The sequence below is a fragment of the Parasteatoda tepidariorum genome, chromosome X2, assembly GCF_043381705.1.
Source record: "Parasteatoda tepidariorum isolate YZ-2023 chromosome X2, CAS_Ptep_4.0, whole genome shotgun sequence".
Lineage (NCBI taxonomy): Eukaryota > Metazoa > Arthropoda > Arachnida > Araneae > Theridiidae > Parasteatoda > Parasteatoda tepidariorum.
This window is the reverse complement of record NC_092215.1, coordinates 48402673-48423626: the sequence shown is the minus strand read 5'-3', so window position 1 is coordinate 48423626 and position 20954 is coordinate 48402673. Positions and strand designations below refer to the sequence as shown.

Below are 20954 nucleotides of genomic sequence, written 5' to 3'. Positions count from 1 at the left end.
TAACAGAAATCTTTCATTTACCTTGAGTACCAAGAATTTCCATATGTAGATGTGCCAATCCATTTGCAATGGAATAAGCCATTTTGCACATTCCTGCAGTATCCACAGTAGTTTTATTGAGGTAATCATACAGAGACCCATTTTCATGATAATCAGTTATTAACCATAATTGGGTCCAAGTGCCATTATCTACAACACAAATTTGAAAATTATATAATCATAATATTTCCTTTTAAAGGTTTCAATAACATTTCAATAACTTTGCACAGCTTTCAATAACTTTTTAAAACGTTACAATACAAATTATATTGTACTTCTTCAATTATGAATATTGCAATGCCACAAATGTTTGACAATCAATTCTGGATTTTAACAATATTGAATACTATAATATCCTCTACAATAATAAAATTTTGGGATTTGGGAGAATTTATATACAATCTAAGATTAATCTATCTTTAATGCAACAATATTCTGAACAGTAATAAGCCCCTGTAGTATAGATATATATATATTTTTAACCCAAGCTATTTTTTTTTTGCATTGTATAAATATTTCTTAATCACAAAAATGTAGAAAATAAAGACTTTTTTTTCTAAATTTATTATTTCTTGCTGCTTTTGTCTTCTTACTGACAAGAGAATGCTCATTCAGAAACACTTTATTGATTTTTGAACTCATCTCTTTTTTTTCTTTTGGCTCAATAAGGACTAAGATTTAATTTCTAATACAGCCTGATCTTTCAAAAACAAAAAGCTACCTACAGTATTTTGCTTAGCGTTAATGGATTTAAAAATTTAATAGTTTTTTTGAAGGTAACAAATGTTTCATTCCTGTTTGCTTTTTTGCTGTTCATTCTAATGATGACTAATGACTATCATAGACAATATTAGCAACATCGGATATGCAATAAAACTAATTTAATCTGTAACTAAAATTTCTAATTTCTGTATTTTTTAATATCATTAACACTCTGTTAATGATTCTTTTACAATTAGTTAATGTTTCTTGGTATAGTAGGAAAACTATAACCGCCAAAATTACTTTACATATCATAAAAATATCCCTCTTCAATTTTACAATAACTTCTCTATAATAATATCGCAATCGAAAAAGCATCAAAGTCAGAGCAGTAAAAAATTTGGTCTTTATTGACCTTTTAATATAATTTTTCAAATATAAAATAAATGCATTTAATTTATTTTATTAATTATTTTATTAACTTTTCAATAAAAATAATATAAGTAAAATATGTAATTATATTATGCATCAGATGACAAACATAGGAGCAAAATGGAATATATTATAAGTTGAATAGCTATTTTAAAAGCTAGGGAGCTGAGTTATGGTAGTATTAGAAGATATTTTCATGCATATATATATTCGTTATTGTGATTACTATACAAGTCGAATTTTGAATCAAAAATCAAATATCCACCAACAAAAATGTAAAATTAAATGTTTACATATAGTTGGTTCTTAAAAAAAACCTTTTTTCAATTAAAATACCGTCATTCGGGGCTACTTTGTGCAGGATTTCGCAGTTTTTGAACTTTGACATGTAAAAAAACTATGTTAATTCAAACTTTAGTAAAATTTATCGATATTATATTCATAACTGGACTCAGACGAGTGAATTTGATCAATATTGGCATTATTTGTATGTAATATTTACGAATAATAAGTCAAAACATACCTTGCACAAAGTAGCCCCCAAATGGGGCTACTTTGTGCAGCAATAGGAATTCAGTTTAATAATCATGTTTTTAGTAAAATATTGATATAAAATTGTTAAAAAAGTTAATTGTTGACATTTTTAAAGACAAAAACATCAAGATATGTAAAGATATTAGTTTGAAAATAATTTTCAGCGTTAAAAAAAACATTTATTTTGAAGATTTTTTTCTTAAAAAGAATGTTTATTTCAAAAAATTTGAGTTTAAGCAAAAGGAAACCATATACTTTTTTTAACATTGAAACGGATGATATTTCAAAAATAATAGTTATTACATATTCATTAACATTTATAATATTGATAAATTTGAACATAACATGCTTGAATGAACACGACAGAACTTGCTCTTCAGTTTCTGTCAAAATCACCTGATGTCCTATAAAATATATTTTTATGTGTTAAATCGTTTGATTAATTCTTTGGAAGAAAAATAATAATTTACCAGCACGTGTCACGTGTTTCTTGTGAATTTTATTAGAGATAGTATTTCTGTGGATTTTGTACTTCCGAGAAGCTTCTGCAATCGACATACCACCAGCAACTGCTTGCAAACATTGCAGCAACTTTTCTAAAGTGTAATCAAGGTAATTTCTCGTTTGAGGTATTTTTTTTATAACGTCTGACAATTTTTCTGTCGAAAAAAAAAAAACGAATGAAACTTTGCACAAAGTAGACCCACAGTGCATTATTTTTTCATTTTCCGTTTATTTGTTATTAATTTTAAATTTTTTTTTAACGCTAACATGATATAATTGTTTATTAATGTACAAATAAAAAATTTTGCACTTACGACAATTGTTTTATCAACGTCTTTGCATTTCACAGCTAAAGTTTCCACGCACACTTTTCGACATCCGACGTCCTCGGAAAGTTGTTGACATTGGATGAACGAAACACACTCTGAGATTGTTTTATAATTCGAAAAAATGTTTGTAGTAATAGAAGAGACTTCTATCTTCAAATTCCACACATTTTTAACGTGAAATAAACATAATACTGAATAGCAGCACTTGAAAAATGCCGACTTCGAATTTGCACAAAGTAGCCCCGAACGACGGTATGTTATAAAAGTTTAAAATAAAATTAGCATTAATGCAACAATTGTAACTATTTGTTGACAAACATTGCTGATAGAGATGGTAAGAAAATGTGTGATTGGTTGACTTGGTTGAGGAAAAATAATTCTCAGATTTCATTGGAAAACATTTTGAATTATTTTGCCAAAATAGAAAAAAAATTATCACCAAAGCATCGGTACAAACCATAAATGGATTCAGCCCAAAGACTAGAAGAAAAAAAACCTACTTTTAAAAACAGAAGCAAATATCGTAACCTAAAAAAAAAATCGGTATAGCGGATGGTAAAATAATTTAAATTAAGAAAATTAGTAAATAATTTAAATTAGTAAAATTAAAAAAAATCTAAGAAAAATATTTCTAGTTTTCTTTAAAATTCCCCGATTTTTCCAGTATAAAAAAATTCCCTGATAATTCTAGGTTTTCAAGGTGGTTGGCCATCCTGTAAAAATCTTTCTGAGACTGTTTCTGAATTCCAGAATCTGATTAAGTCGAGAATCGATCATTTTTTAAATTTTTTTTTGTTAAGAAACATATTCAAGTTTTCTAGATAGACCACTAATTTCTTGAATATCTTTGAAAACATGGCCTTCATCAATATTTATATTGGCCACTTGTTCTGGATCAAAATTTTGAGTAGCTTTTATAAACTTTAAAGTTTGTTGATAAAACTTAACATCGCAAAGAGAGGGTTAGTGAGCTAGAAGAAATATTAGAATTGGAGGAGAAAAAAAAACGTGAATGCAAGTTTCTCTCGTAAATGAAGGTACTTTGTCAAAAATGTGGACAATTTAAATTAGAAAGTTTTCAGCATCTTGTGCACAATTTAAGGGGTTCACACATAAGTGAATTGAATTGAATGTAAGTTTTAATGGCGCAAGGTCCAGAGAGGATAAGCTGCGCCACACACATAGGTGAAATACTTCTTGTGTATTACAATAAAAAATATTATGTTAACTGAGTTTAAAAAAAAGCTCTAGGAAATACACACCTTTGTTATCAGCAGCAATGAATCCTAATATATTGCTATGTCTTAGCATAACTGTTTGATATATTTCAACTTCTCTAAACCAAGAACGTTCATCTCTAGATGAAAATATCTTTACTGCTACAGGTTGGCCTCTCCAACGTCCCCTCCAAACTTCTCCAAATCTTCCTTTTCCTATTATTTCAACTAACTGTATCTGTCTTGCTATACTCCTCTGGACTAAAAGGGGAAGCCCTAATATTTAAATAAAAAAATATATTTAGTTAGAATTTTTCACCCCAGTAAATATAAAAATAATTTTGCACACATTTAAAAACAAAGATTTTAATAAAATATTAGCAAAAAAAATGATACACATAAATACACTAGTGTACAAAAATTAAAGACATAGTGGTTTTTCGAATGTAAGTTTGAACAGCAGTGTTGAAAATCGATAAAAATCATACCAAAGGATCCTCAAAATGTAAGAATATGGGAAAGTAAACAACTTGCAAATAAAATGTAATCAACAGGAACAGTGAGGAACTCTATTGAAATATAGGCTTAAAACACAATTGTACAATCGACCAAAACGTTAATGTTACACAAGATTGGCAAAGAAATTCCAGTCTTTAGTATGTATATGATCACCTCTGACAGCTATGCAGGATTAACATCCTCTGACCATGTTGTTAAGAAGCTCTTCGGGAATTGCTGCCCATTCCTGTCGTAGTGTGAATTGCAACTGCGGAATTGTTGCTGGGGGCTGCGGACAAAAGCGTTTCCATAGTGTCCCATATGCAGTGGCACCATGGATAGGGTTTTCAGGGTTTAAACCCCCTCCCCCCTAGGAATTGCAAGCAATGTTTGTTTTTAAAGTTTTTGTAAATCATTAATTTGATTATCTGAGATTTAATCAAAAAAATTACTTTAAAACTAATTTTTATTTGAGTAAGGAAGTTAAGTATTCTTTCTTATTGAGTAAAGAATCTCTAAACAGAATCTATTATCAGAACAGTTCTTTTCTTTGAATCCCTTTCAGAAAGCAATCCACTATGTGAGAGGGAGACAAACTATTTTGAAAGCAAAACAAATGTAAAAGAAGGTGTATTGAGCAGGGTCGATACCCATAGTCCACACCATTATTTAGCAATTTCTTTCATTATTAAGTAAAACGCAACTTTGTGCATGATTCAAGCAGTAAAACATGTCTTTGTTTAGTGCATTTCTTAGATTTTATTCTGTAATATTAAAGTAATAAAATGATAATATATTTCTCTGCAATACAAATAGAAGAAAAAAATTTTATCACTTTGTTTTGTTGGTCTGCTTTTATAACAATGCCTAATAATAAAGTTAGGGAAAAAAAGAGGGGGAGTATTACTGACATAGCAATGTTATCCACAAGAACATTTAAAATTAGCTTAAAAATATTGATAATTAGATATCACAAACCACAACGATACCACATGGTAAAACTGTAGTACAATTATATAATGTACTACAGTACAAAACTGTACTTTCAATTACATAATTTTTCAAATGAATTTTCTAGTTCAATGAATCAATCAATTTATAATGATTTTTCATAATTTGAAATTATTTCAATTTCTGAGTTTTATTTATTTATTTTTTTCATATTTAGTCATATAATTCTACTATGTAACAAAACCTGAAAGGCATTTTTGATGGTTTAGAAGAGGTAATGTCTTTCAAAAGCTAACATGATATCGAAAGTTGACATTTTGGGATGGTGTCCCACTCTTTCAACAGAGCAAAAATTAAGCACTTTTAAGGACTTTTTTTGAAGAAATTAAAGAGTTTTTTGAAAAATTAAGGATTTCAAAAAATAGTGTGATTGTTTATCATTGAATATACATATGCCACCACTGACAGTGCAAATTATTTACCTTCCAAAAAAATCAATAAATAAAAAATAAAAAAAAATTATTATAATGTAAGCACTGATACATTATAATAAAAATTTTTTTATTTATTTATTTATTGCACTTTTATATTTTTATTGCACTTTTTATATTTTTTATTTTATAAGCACTGATACAGGGGGGTAATGCCTGCCGCCTCCACGTGGTGCCCCCTGGATACCCCTCACTGGGTAACTGAATGGCAGGCAAACATCATGAAGAGTGAACGAAAATCCTTGGATACGGCATCATCCATCGCGCCGGTTAACAAGGGATGCGTTCAGGAATTAGTCAGAGGTTCCTGTTCGAAAAGTCTTATACAGTCTCCAGTAGCATATGGTAAGCCCTCGGGTGAGCCCAGTGCTAATACCGCTGCTTTGCAGTCTGCTTCGGATGCTGGTGAGGCGTCCAAAGGTTCAGGCCCTTCCTCTGTAGGAGTCTCTGGTCACCAGAGAGAGGGAGACAGTGTGTCTGGTACCATTGGACTGTCCAAGAGCCGAAAGAAGAAGTTAAGGAAAATGAGGGCCATTGCGGCGAGTGGAGGAGCTAAGAGACCTAGGTCTTCTGATGCAACACCCTCTCCCAATGCGCCAACCCAAACCGGAAAGAAGCCCAGGGAGGATGTTGTTCCTGGGAGGAAAGCTCAATCCAGCGGAGTGGTTCCCCCTAGTGGGGATAGCCGAGCTGGAGAGGGGGATCCAACCGGGGGCCTCCAATCTGGGGTCTCTTTTGCCTGTGCAACTGGGTCTACCAAGATTGCTATAGTCCTGGAGGATTTTCCTCCGGACAAGCTTTCTCTGGAAAACTCAAATAACATCTTGAAGGAAATCTTGGAGCGGACTGACGCCACTCCTGGTGGCGAAAGACTGCCCGAGATTTATAGGAACCACCTCCAAAGAGGAGCGCTGGTAATTCAATGCAATGATTTTACTGTTGGGTGGATCAAAGACCACTTTAACAACAAAGCCTTGGGTAACCTTAAGCTCAAGGTCATAGGGGCAAACGAGCTTCCCAAGTCCGTGAAGGTTGCCTTTAAAACTAAGGAGCAATTCTCTGAACAGAGCACCTTTTTATGGCGTCTTCAGAGACTAAACCCAGGGTTGAAGTCGATGGGGTGGAGGGTTCTGCAAAGTGCTGTGGGACCTGGCACCTCTAGATGGATCTTTGAGGTGGAGCCTGAAGACGCTGAAGCAATTGCAAGGGCTAACTTTTGCGCACTGACTGGAGTGGATCGTGGAGTTTTTAAAATTATCCACGATCCTAACAGGAAAAAAGCAGTTGAGGCTCCAACAACATCGGACCTCCCTGTAGAACCTGATGTCCAAGAGGACATGGAACAGGAGGAGGAACCTTGGCCGGCAAATTCCCCTGATTCCAAGGTAAGTTCAATTGGGGCTCTTGATTTTTCAGAGCTTGGGTTGGACTCTGGGTCAGACGTAACATTACAACCTGACTCACCAGTTTCCATGCTTGGTATTGATGAAGCAATGGAGCTGATAAAGGAAGATCTTTCTTCCAAAAAATAACCAGGATAGGAGCCATTCTGGTTTCATTCATACTGCTAACCAATGGCTACAATCAAGGTTGGTCAAATCAATCTCCATCATAGCATTGCTGCCTCAAGCCTTATGGCCAAAAGGTTGAATGATGGAGAACTTGATNTATTTTATTTTATAACCGTCGTTGAACAGCCGACCCAATTTCATGGGTTTACGTCTACCAATGTTCAATTCCGCAGCCTTGTAATTTTGAACCAATCCAGAAGACAAGGAAACTCCTGGATCAGTACCCCCAGAGGTATGACTTGTTATGGGAACATGGAGGACTTTGTGACTCGACAGACTTAACGTGCATCAGTCACCATTTACTACACGGGGAGTTTTCGCTGGCAGAGATCAAACCCACGTACATGGGCTCAGTGCCCTACAAACCAGGCTATCCCGGCCAAGGGTTAAACAGTTATTTCCTTTTTATTATAACCGTCATTGAACAACCGACCCAATTTTTGGGTTTACGACTTCTAATGTTCAAGTCTGTAGCCTTTTACTTTTGAACTCAATATAGAAAACAAAGAAGCTCTTGTATCAAGTATCGGGAGAAATTTTGCATTCGTCGAGTACTTTTTCAGTGGAACTAACCCGTATTTACATTACATGGAGATGAAGACCACGAGAGCCTCCCACGGTTAGTCTGACGGCAAAGGGACTCTAACCCACGATCCGTCTGCCACTGAGGATATTTCACGTCAGCCCTGTGGTCTGTGCAAGCCGGATGCAGACTCGTATCGACCAGCCATCCTTGAATTCGAACCCGGTTCACCTCATTGGAAGGCGAACACTCTATCACCTGAGCCATTGCGGCTAGGGTATAGCAATTTAAAAAATTCAAAACGTATGAATTGTTTCGTCAAACTATTAAAAAGTCAGTTATTATAATATCAATATTTAAACATCTTTCAATGCACATCAGACATAACCAGTTTAAAAGTTGCTGTCGTATGATTCCAAACACTTTCAATTATTACTTTAATTAACTATGAATACTAAACAGAGTTAGTTGTCAACCAGATTTAGTTGTTGTTGTTGTAGTTCATTTACGTCACACTGGAGCTGCACAACGGGCTATTGGCGACGGTCTGGGAAACATCCCTGAGGATGATCCGAAGACATGCCATCCCAATTTTGATCCTCTGATGAGGGTATGGCATCCCCGCTTCGGTAGCCCAATGACCTACGCGAAGTCGAGCACTTTACGGTAGAACAGTTTAACGAGGACCCATACCGCACATCTTCGGTCCCTACGCAGACTGATCCAAGTGGTTACCCACCCTCACACTGACCGTAGCCAGTAATGCTTGACTTCGGTGTTCTCAAGCATATTAAGAGACATTATCGCTTAAGGAGTTGAGCACCTAAAAACTTCATTTTAACGAAGAAAAATAGATTTCGGCTGACTTTTTATTTTTCCTAGTGACAAACTATTCAAACTATTGGTGTTTGCATGGTAATCAATCACTATTCTTAGAGAAAAAAAAAAGCGCACTTTTTACACTAGTATATATCCCAAAAAGCATGCAACCTTACGGCTACCTTCTGTCAGAATTTTCTTCTTATTGTCGAACGAAAGTGTTTGTACTAAAAAGCTTTAGGACAAAAATATTGCAGTTTTTAAACCTTTCATCCTAAAAGGATTACAAATTATTTTTTAAGACTTTTTTTTTAAATAAGGTCACTTAGGTCCATAATGACGGCTTAGCTGACGTCACACACTAACGATAAGATCAAACTGCATTGCTCATTAGAATTTCATGACAAGCAAGGTGGATTTTAGCTGAGCATGCAGAAAAGAAACCTTACAATGACCTAGGTTTAAGAGTATTTTCACTTTGAGACTAGCTTTATTAAAGGATTTTTTTCAAGCTTGAAAACTCTAAGTCAACCTCGATTTAAGGTTTTTATATAGAAGGTTGTTATCCGAGGTTTTGGATGAGGGTAATGTGCGTAGAATAGAGCAGATGGCCACTGATCTCGTTTTAAGGTTAGAAGATTTACACGTAAGCCGCATAACCAACCTTTTTAGGTTTACATTAAAAAGTTTCTGCTGAGTGAAAATAAACCATATTTTGCTATTTGGGATTTATTTTAAAAATTATATAATGCAAAGTTATTTATTCTTAGCTTTTTTTTTAATACAATTTATAAAAAGTAAGATTCTCAAGGGCCCCCTGAGTGCCTGGGGCCCCTGGGCACTGCCCGGGTGTGCCCATGCGTAAAGACGGTACTGAATTGGGGCTCTTGATTTTTCAGAGCTTGGGTTGGACTCGGGGTCAGACGTAACATTACAACCCGACTCACCAGTTTCCATGCTTGGTATTGATGAAGCAATGGAGCTGATAAAGGAAGATCTTTCTTCCAAAAATAACCAGGATAGGTAGGAGCCATTCTGGTTTCATTCATACTGCTAACCAATGGCTACAATCAAGGTTGGTCAAATCAATCTCCATCATAGCATTGCTGCCTCAAGCCTTATGGCCAAAAGGTTGAATGATGGAGAACTAGATATTGCTCTTATACAAGAGCCTTGGACCCGCAAGGGCAGAATAATGGGTCTCAATGTTAAAGGTTTTAATATCTTTTATGATACCCATTGTGATCTTCCCAGGACCTGCATAATGGCTAGGTCTAATCTAAATGCCCTTAATCTTGTAAAATTTCTTAACAGGGATTTAGTTGCAGTAAAGCTAAAATTCTATGATAATAAGTCAATCTCTGATTTTGTCATAGTTTCAGCCTATCTCCCCTATGAGGAGAAGAATCCATTAGCTGACATTACTAGGGCCCTAATTGCCCACTGTAGTTCAAGCTGTAGATTCATCTTTGGCTGTGATGCAAATGCTCACCACACAGTGTGGGGTAGCAGTGATTGTAACCAGTGGGGGGATGTACTCAAGGAACACATTTTACATTTTAATTTGTATGTCCTTAATAAAGGCAATGAACCTACCTTTGTTACATATAACAGAAGGGAAGTCATTGACCTTACTTTATGTAACTCTAATTCAGTAGATTACATTAATGATTGGAAGGTATCTGGGGCAGTCACTGCCTCAGATCACCAACTAATTACTTTCTCTATTAAAGGCCTCTCAGGACTGAAGGTCGTAAGGAGGAACCCCAGAACAGCTGATTGGGGTTCCTTTAGAGCAGCTCTGGAGAGGAAGATGGGGAGCTTCTCTGGTAAGTACAATAATGTTAATGATGTGGAGTGGACTGTTGACCAAGTGCAACAGATCATACTCGATTCATATCATATTTCTTGTCAGGTTACGTCTACTAGCTCCCCAAGGAGAGTTCCTTGGTGGTCTTCTGAGCTTAGTAAATTACGTAAGAAATGTAGGAAGTTATTTAACAGAGCAAAGAAATCTGGTGAATGGCAGTCCTACAGAAACGCTCTAACTGCTTATAACAAGGCGATCAGAGCATCTAAACGTCGCTCATGGCAGACTTTCTGCGATGGCATTANTTTTCTTAGAGAGGAATCTCGTCCGAAGGGTCATGATCGCACCAAGACGTCCGTCCGGAAATGGTCAGGCTGAAAGAACAGTCCAGACCGTCAAAGATGCCCTAAGGCGCATTGTGAAGGGAAATTGGAGGAAGAGGCTTGCCAAGTTCCTTCTTCAACAACATTGTACTCCCACCACCACAACAGGTGCTAGTCCTGCGGAACTGTTGATGGGGAGGAAGCTAAGGACCGTCTTAGATAGACTCCATCCAGATCTGACGGCTGAGAGGAAGTTGAGACAGGAGCAAGATGCGTATAGAAAAAATGGTAGTTCTCTTCCAAGATCGTTCAGTGCCGACGATCCAAGGGGTTTTGTCCCCTATCCTATGGTGTATGGTAATGGACTCCCTGTTAGTTCGGTTAACTGCTCTTGGCATTCCCTGTATCGGGTACGCTGATGACGGTGTTATTGTTGTCAGAGGCAAACATGGAAAAACTGTCTCTGATATCATGAATAATGCACTCCTAGAAGTAGCTAGGTGGTGTTTTAAATCAGGCTTATCTGTCAATCCATTCAAGATAAGTTATGTAGCCTTTACACGGAAAAGGCAACTTGATCTAGGTAATGTATACTACCTGGACCATAAATTGGAACTCACGGAGAAAGTCAAGTTTCTCGGGGTTTATTTTGACTCCAAACTAAATTGGGGTCTTCAACTTGAATACTGCACCAACAGGGCCAGAAAAATTTTCTGGTCTTGTAGAAATGCTATTGGTAGAACATGGGGACTGTCCCCCAAAATAGTCTACTGGATATACTCAATGATTATTAGTCCTATCATCACTTATGGCGCAATCGTCTGGTGGTCAAGGACTAGATTGAGCTCTGCAAGGTCTAATCTTAACAGACTACAAAGAATGGTCTGTGTAGCCCTGTCAGGCTGTCTCAGGACCACTCCTACAGCTGCTCTAGAGAGCTTACTTGGGCTTCTTCCATTGAACTTACGCATTGAAGTTGAAGCTCAGACAGGCGTAAAGCGTCTTATGTACCTTGGCCTATGGAAAGAGAATTCCAAACACTTGTCATGGGGACATCTTGTTTCACAAGTGAAGGATTTATCCTCTTTTATTATGCCTAGTGATTATATGTCACTAAGATATGCTTTTCACAAGCCCTTCAAGATCCATTTTCCTACTAGAGATGAATGGTTCAATTCTCCTCGGTGGCTTAAAGGCAAATGCCTGATATGGTACACTGATGGGTCAAAGATTGGTGCCAAATCAGGAGCAGGAATTTACTGCTCCAATGATGGTACCAAACTTCACTTTCCCCTGGGAAATTATGCCACCGTTTTTCAGGCTGAGGTCTATGCCATTATCTTGTGCTGCAAGTTATGCATAGACAAAGGATATCAAAATACGACTATCCGCATCTGTTCTGACAGTCAGGCTGCTCTCCTATCACTGTCAAGGTGTAAATTCACCTCTTTGTTAGTGTGGGAATGCTTCTCGGTCCTCTGTGACCTGTCCACTCATAACAAGGTATCCCTGCATTGGGTACCAGGACATATGGGTATCGGTGGAAATGAGCTAGCTGACGAAGCAGCACGGGCTGGCTCTAATGCAATTTTCTGGGGCCCTGAACCTGCGCTGGGAATTTCTCCCTCCTCATTTAGGGCAACCATATTCAAGCTCTACGGCAAGATCGCCCATGAGCAGTGGCGCGCTGCTGACGGTCAAAGACAAGCTAAGGAGCTGAATCGAGACTGTCCTAGTGTACGTCAAAAGGAGCTCTTAAAGCTTAACAGAAACAGTATAAGGAAGATCATTGGTCTTCTTACTGGTCACTGTATCCTCAGAAGACACCTAAACATTATGGGAATTGAATCAAATTCTCTTTGTCGGGGATGTCATCTAGAAGAAGAGACATCACGACACATACTCTGTGATTGTGAGGTCTATTCTGCTCAAAGATTTGAGCATTTAGGACAGCATATTGTCAATGCCTGGGAACTGCAAGATGTTCCTGTAAGGTGCTTGCTGAATTTTATTTCAGCCATAGGGCTTTCATGCTAATCACAATTTTAGGGTTTGGGTACAATAGACCTCTGGTAGATGTGCCCTGCTCGTCAGAGCTGCCCAACCTCTAAGTCTAAGTCTAAGCACTGATACAACAGGCTCGCCAAAGAATTACCAGGCAAATCTGTTTATCCTTAAGAAATAAAAATAATAGCGTAACAATCTTAAACTTTAAAAAAAAATTTTACATTGCAACAAAACAAATTATGAATAGTTATCAAACATTTAACTTTCTTGTTAAAAGCAAATCGTGCTTTCTTATTTAGTCCCAGGAAAAAAAATTAAGTATTTTTGAAAAAATACTTGGTTTTTACCAATAAACCCTAGGTTCTTGAAGAAAAACCAAGGTGGGATGGGATTTTTCAAATCCTGTTTCTTACAAATCTGCTTAATTTTTAGTACAATCATGAATTTTAAAAAATGTTATGCTTTCTATAAATTTACAGTTACTTATTACACATTGAAATATTATACAAATTTATTTAATCAGAGATTTTAGGAAATAGTTTTTGTTATGGATTCTAGTTCAATCTTTTTTTCTCTGATACTTCTTTTCTTAGCGTTTTACTTAATCCCTATAAGCAGATGCATTACTAGTAGAACTTAATTTCTTGAATTCTGCCAATTTTGAAGGTTAATGCGGGTCTTCTAATTCATCATCATCATATCTGGCTAGACAGCCCAGGGTGGGCAAGTGCCTTCCTTTGATTTCGAATCCACTTCTCTCTACTTTTGATACTTGTTCGCCAGTTTTTCTCTTTTAGAGTAAGGAAATCAGTCTCAAATAAATCCAGCCATCTCAGCCTGGGTCTACCTCTTTTCCTGTTTGTTAGGGGTTTGTGTAAAAGGATCTAATTAGGTACCTTAAAACTGCCCCCTCCCCCCCCCCAAAAAAAAGAGTACTATCTCTTCCATGTGCAGTATTCCCCTTGTCCACGCTATTCTTTTCTTTTAGAATGCTTCACCTCATAAAGTATCATTCTACGCAAAGGGCAGAATATATTAATGTAAGAACCAATATATGAATGAAAAGTCATGTTTTCTACCCCTTGCCTGTACCCCCCCCCCTTTACACACATTAATTTTTGTCTCACTAAAACGCTTTACCGTCGATGCATGGTCTAATTCTAAGTGTTAAAAGAAATTCATTTTGTTAAAAAAAATTGTTTCTATCAACTGTAGTGATGCCAAAAAATTAAGGACTTTTAAAAACCTTGAACCAAAATTAAGCACTTTTAAGGGCCCTTATTTTCCAAAATAAAAATTAAGCAGTTTTTAAGGACTGTGGGAACCCTGTGTTAATTTGCTTAATGTTGGTAACACGCAACAAAGGAAATGTGGGGTATAGATTCAACTCATATTCAAGATATTAGCCTTTTCTCTAAAGTAAAAAAAAAAAAAAGGTAAACATTTCTCTCTATATCACAATTTTTAAAAGAAAATGAACAGAATTTTTACAATTAATGCAAGCAATTCCATATATAAATTTTAGCTCTCAGCAATAATACAATTCTCTATATAAAATAATTAAATCCTCTTAACAAAAATATTGATGTATAAATTACAATTAACCATACCTGAACCTGAGCCAGATGTGGTCATGTCAATCATATCTTTTATCGAATGATCAGGAGGTAACATCGGTTCACAGCTTTCTAAAGAATTTTCACAATCAACTTGGTACCTGCGATGCTTCTGACGCAATTGCCATGCAGCCCAAAATATCAGTGCAAATAAACATATTGCACAAATAGGTGTAGCAGTTATTATAATCACTTCCAGTGTATTGAATCGAGGCTCCTTATCAAGCATGCCACTTTCTAAAATAAATTGCCAATACATAAAAATTACAACAACAAAAAATTTATTTACTTAGTTAACAATTTGAATTGGAAAAAATTTGATACTGCATGACTGGTATCAATTTCTCTTTGCAGGTAAAAATGTTAATTTCGACAGTTATATTTTATTGATCCAATAACATACATATTTTAACAATATTTTTCGCAAACATGATCGATCATAACTGTTCAATGCTTAATGAAAATATAATGCAGCAACAGTTTTAATTTCTAAGGGAGAGAAAAAGGAATAGACCCCATATCACATGATTTAAACGAATGTATTGGCCTTGACTCTACAAGGCTTTGATATATCTTACACAAAAACAAAATTTAATAGTATATGATTAAATGAAAGTTATAAACAATAACCTTAAGATAATTAAAACTACTAGTTTTAAATTTAATATAATGAAATGATCTTACCAGCAGCTGATGTTGGAGGAGCCAGTGTGGGAGATAAATCTCGATTGCAGTAATCATAATTCTGACAACACTTGATGACAAAAAGAGTCTTTGATTTTATACTTTCTGAGTGTTGACAAACCATAGGATGTTCCGGAGGCTGTAATTCCTTCTTTGGAAAACACCTTAAGTAATAATTTATAAATAAAAAACAAAATACTTTAACAAAGGATAAAATAAACATGAATTTTTTCTAAAAAAGTAATTTCCTTTAAAAATAAAATCACAATTATTTTTATTGAATGACTATCAAACAACATTGAGGATTTTTACAATAATAAATTTTCTATTGAATTGCTTAGAAAACATAATTTATGCATGTATAAGTAAAAAATTATATAAATATGTATTTAATAATTGATTCACTTGTTGCAGAAAAGAATTTAATCAATGGTTTTATACCATTTCTGCATTAAGTGGTTGAAATAAAGATTAGGTATATAATAAAAATATATCTACATAAATTCAGCATTATTGACTTTCAGGCTAAGAAGCTCCAGAATCTAACATTTTTAATTTATACTGATATAAACAAGAAATCACTCTTCAATACAAATACATTCAAAAAGCATTTACAATACATCGCACCCACTAATAACTGTCATTGATTTTTATTCATTAATTTTTTTTAAATATTTCTTTGAAAAAAAAGCTTCGAGTTCATTTGTAGTGCATATAAAAATGCTATACAGTAATACATTCAAAAAGCAATTACAATATATTGCAGAAACTAATTACTGTCATTGATTTTTATCATTAATTTTTTTATATTGCTTTAAAAGAAAAGTTTTGAGTTCATTTGTAATACATATAAAAATATTTTATGGTACTGAATAGACAAGTCTGATTTCTGGTTGTCTATTTACAAGAAAGGTCTGTTTTCCGGGGACTTTTCAACAATCAAAATAAACAAATCATTTTTGCATTAAAAAACAAAAAATCATTTTTTACGATTGAAATCTGTTAGATAAAAAGTATTGCAAAAAAAATGCTTTTTTTTGTTGCTTTTCCTATACTTTACTGCTTAACATTTACTATGCTTCAATAAGCACACTAAAAGAATTGTTGAAAACACAAGAAATTAAAGAAAAACTTCAGTCAGAAATATAAACTATGAACATTAATGAAGCTGAATATTAATAGTGTTTGAAAAGAACACCCACCAGCATACAAGCTTTGTTGCCTTTAAACTTCAATGACCTATTATCCGGAAAAATCTATTTTCCAGACTTGCTAAAGTCTCAGCGATTACGGATATGGGACATTTCACTCTATAAGTATACTTCATTTATATTTAAATTATGATTATTTTAAAATGAACTTGTCAAACGGTAGGAAATTATAATTATAACTGACTAAACAATTAGCAAAATTGGTAGTTAATTATCATGCATTTAATTATTTTTTGACAATTCAAAGTAGTTCTAAGTTCAAGGTAAAAATATTGTTTAGCATTGAATATTTTTTCAAATACTTGAAATGTAATAATCGGTCCTTTTCACATTTAAAATTCCCTAAAAAATTCCTCTATATATATATATTCCTACCTTAAATTCCTCCATAAACCACTTTGTCCTTAAAAGTAACAACTTTAAAAACTTTTTTCCATTTTGCAATCCTTCAAAATTGAACAAATAAAATATAATGAAAGAATATATTCTTTATGCAATGCAAAAAATTATTGTAATGCATCAATTTAAGTTCAGCAATGCACCAAAATTGAACAAAAAAGAAACGAAAGAATATATTTCCGACAAATGATACATTTAATAAATAAATAAATAATATAAAAAGTTAAGTTAAGTTAAGTTGCTATCGTAATATTTATTTTTTAACAAAGCAAATAAGTTCTCCTTATTTCTGGAAATTAAATATTTTGCACTATTTTAAACCTTTCGAAATTTAGCTTTATACAATTAGAATATAAAATAAATAAAGCAGTGCAATAAGTTTATGAACTGAAACTGCACTTAAAAATTTAATAGAAAAAACAATCAGTTCTTAATGTACAAAAGACTGGTAATTTTATAATGCAGCAACAAACAATAATCAACATAAATTGTATAAAATTTCATTTACCTATATGAATGTGTAATAACTCCATTATCGCCTAAGGATGTTGACGTAAAACAGAGACCATCAGTGTCACAACTGTGGTTTGCTGATTCTCCACATATATCACAATGGCACTTCAATGCTAAACAGAGAAATTTTAATAAGTTTAAACAAAACTAAATGCATGAAAGTACAAAAAATCTGCCTGCATTTAAACATAAAAATTTTAGGATTTTTTGAGAAACTGGCAGTTGAATAACCAAATTCAATTCAAAAGTTGAAGCAATTCTGAGCATGTTCCATTGGCTCTGATTTTTCTATACAGATTCAATATCAAATGAATAAGACTAGTAGAAAGCAGGACAAAATCCTTCAGTCAATTGATTTGGAAAGAGATCTAGTGGAAGAACTATATTTTTTACAGAGAACAAATAGTTTAAATTCAAATTGTTTATTCTATGCCACAGGAAAAAACACTGTTTTAAAAAAATATATACATGTATGTAAGAAAATAAATTATTTTATCAGTAGATTGAGCAAAGTAAAACAAAATGAATGAATATTTTCAAGCATTTTAATAAATATTTTTTATTTAAATTTTTAAGTATTTTTTTAATACTAACATATTATTCATTTTATGTAGATAAATATACTATAACCATGCATCACAATTTCCTGCGTAGTATCTCTGGTGATGCAGATTCTGCAGGTGGGAATTTCAGCCGAATTGGATAAATTTCAGTGCATAATCCACATATTATAGGATTGTTCGTTTAGTCTAAAAGAAACAAGGAATCAAGTTTTGCTCGCATATTGAGGGGAAATCTTCATCATATATGAGCCAATGGACATTGGCAAGGAAACGGGCGAGTGAATAAGCGATCATGTTTAAGTGGCATTTACATTGGATATGAAATATCTTGTAAGCAAGTTTGGAGAGGCAAACGAGAATGGTGGTTTTTCACAGGTAAAAATTTTGATGGGTTTTTCACAGGTAAATATATTTCACCAATAAGGTTCTCGTTCGCATGCTCGAATTTCTTGCATCTGAGCCTCAAGTTGCCATTGGGGATCGTACCTCTGTTCTTAAAAATGACAGCTTAATGTCTTAACCACTGTGCCATCGTGGCACATATAACTGTTCCAAGAAGAAAAAAAAGTTTTTTTCAATAAAAAATTCCTGAATCGTCAACATAAGAACTTTCAGAACACTCTATATTCCAGAAAAATCGAATAATAAAGTTGTATGGATTACTGGTGCATCCAGTGGTCTTGGCAAATATTTGGCGTATGAGTCAGAAAGCAGGCGTATGAGTGGAAAAATCAGAAAGCAAAATTGCTCAACAAGAACCTTTAATGTTTAAAACTCTTGACTCCTGAAACTATTGAAAGTAGTTTCACTTTCTTTTCCTTAATTTAATTTCAAAATTAAAAGTTTTCCCCTTTTTAAAAAAAAAAACTGATAATGACGAGATTTCACAATCTTTCGTAAGCATTGCCCATATTCCTCTTCTCCTTGTCAGCAAAAATAAAGAAATCATAAACCCTTATAAAATTTTTAAATGCTTCCTTAAATCCAAAGAATCATTTTTTTTTAATATTTATTTTGAATAGGTTTTCTTCAAACCATGATATTAATGAAGGTTAAGTCATGATAAATTTTATTTTAGTTTTACTTAGAAGTTTTAATTTAATAAAATTTAATGAGCTCAATAGCAAGTATGTAAAACCTCAATGTTCAGGGCAGTATCATTAACCTACATTTGCCCATATGATTGCAAAGCCATTGATCATTAACCTGCATTTGCTCATATGATTGAATTGACCCCATTAAGTAATAAAAAGTAGAGAATTAAAATCCCACCACCTTTTACTAAACCAAAACAGCTAGCTTATATGGTCTAATGTATAAGTAAATATATATAAGCTTATATATGTCAATTTTTCTTAGGGACTGTTACATCTATCTTAGTTTCTAAAGTTTAAAAACAATTATTTTACCTACAATGATGAATCATCAATTAAAAAATATGTTTAAGATTTGTTATTTAAGTAGTTATGCTTTCTGAAGATGCGTAATTTTAAGAAATTCCTTCTACTTCAGCATTACTTTACAACCTTACAAATTGGCAGCTATGCGATTCCAAGAAAAAATATCCCTTTACTTCAGCCTTGCTTTGAAGAACACTAGCGTTTAAATCTGGTATAACTCTCACATTAATGTAGGACTTATTTAGTGGTGTCTGCTGAAATTTATACTGCCTCACAATTAATTGATGTGCTTATAAATGGATTTTGAATTAAACATAAAAGCAATTTGTTTTGTTTAGGAATATAATGTAGTGTTACAGGGTATCTATATATCACCTCCTGTAAATGAAGCACATAAAAGTTTATTTTGATACCCAAAAAATCTGACAACATAAGGCATTCATGCGACTTACATGAATTAGCACTTATATCTGACAAATGGCTGTATATTAATAGGAAGTAATATTTCAAAGACAATTATTAAAATAAAAACTTACAATTAAAAATAGTTGATAACGTTAGATTAAAAACAAAAAATTGTAGAACGAATATTTCAAAGCTAACCTTCAAGCTATCAAACAAATTATAACAAATCACACATTTTAAGTTGAGCATTCAGACCTAAAAATAACCAGTGCACGGTAGTCAGAAAAGAGATTGTTTGAATCGCAACTTTTACCAATAAAAAATCAGGGTAAATATGTCCCACAAAGCTGAAATCTGCTGAAGATAACATTACATATCACTAATTTCAATCTAGGAAATGTTCATGTATTTATAAAGCATAATTTTTATACAAATCAGCCTAAAAAAATTCGATTTCATAATTCTTATAAATTTAAAGATAAAGTTTTGTTATTTTTTACAAGAATGTATTAATTTTTGATACGTAGCTAAACATACCAAGAGTTCCGTTATTTTCCCATAAGAAAAAAGCAAATATAATTCCGACATAAAAGATCATTATAATAAATTAGTAGTAAAAAATCTACGCAAGATCGTAGATATATTAAGTGGGCGCATTTACAATTAGAAATCATTTAAAATAATCTGTTTTCAGTTTTCGAATCATATTATTGTTTATTTTACACGGTCTGTCAGTATTGACGAAAAAAAACTCTTCCCCCCTCCACACAGCAGGCGCGTTTCAATATCGCCACTGGTCACCTAGTTTTCCGCACTAACCGTACCAAAATGAAAACTAGTAATACCAGTGCTCCGCACTAGTTGTTCCTTTATTCAAACTGGTATAATCAGTTATTAGTGCGTTTTATCTTTTAAGTAGCAACGAAGAACTGCAAAAAAATAATTCAAATCGACCAAACGAACTTGATGTTGTTGTTGTTGTTGTTAATTTACGTCGCACTAGAGCTGCACAATGGGCTATTGGCGACATTATATCGCTCATTCGGATGTACTATAATTCAATTCAGAAAATCGAATTTTAACAATAAAGAAATAAAATTTTTTACAATTAGGTAAAACATAGTTCTTTTTTCTGCTAAGAAAGTTGTTTAGTACAATTTTGTTACTTTACAATGTTGTGCTTAATTTACGTCGCACTAGAGCTGCACAATGGGCCATTGGTGACGGTCTGGGAAACATCCCTGAGGATGATCCGAAGACATACCATCACAATTTTGATCCTCTGCAGATGGGATGGCACCCCCGCTTCGGTAGCCCGACGACCTGCGCGCGAAGTCGAGCACTTTACGGTAGAACAGTTTAACGAGGACCCATACCGCACACCCTCGGTCCCTACACAGACTGATCCAAGTG

At 33.9% G+C, this 20954-nt stretch overlaps 1 protein-coding gene and 1 long non-coding RNA gene across 2 annotated transcripts in view; both read right to left on the bottom strand.

Moving 5' to 3' along the window:
• The window catches only part of LOC107449500 (TGF-beta receptor type-1 babo), a 35234-nt gene extending 14895 nt beyond the window's left edge, over positions 1-20339 (bottom strand). The window contains exons 1-6 of the mRNA XM_071188165.1: positions 20079-20339; positions 17169-17286; positions 15051-15214; positions 14361-14603; positions 3803-4033; positions 22-189 (exon numbers count right to left, since the gene is read on the bottom strand). Coding sequence (XP_071044266.1) covers positions 22-189; positions 3803-4033; positions 14361-14603; positions 15051-15214; positions 17169-17286; positions 20079-20139 — 985 coding nt within the window. The 5' untranslated portion in view covers positions 20140-20339. The remainder of the gene's footprint in view (positions 1-21; positions 190-3802; positions 4034-14360; positions 14604-15050; positions 15215-17168; positions 17287-20078) is intronic.
• LOC139427221 (uncharacterized) overlaps positions 1-20954 on the bottom strand; it is a 423254-nt gene that overhangs the window by 283126 nt on the left and 119174 nt on the right. The window lies entirely within an intron of this gene.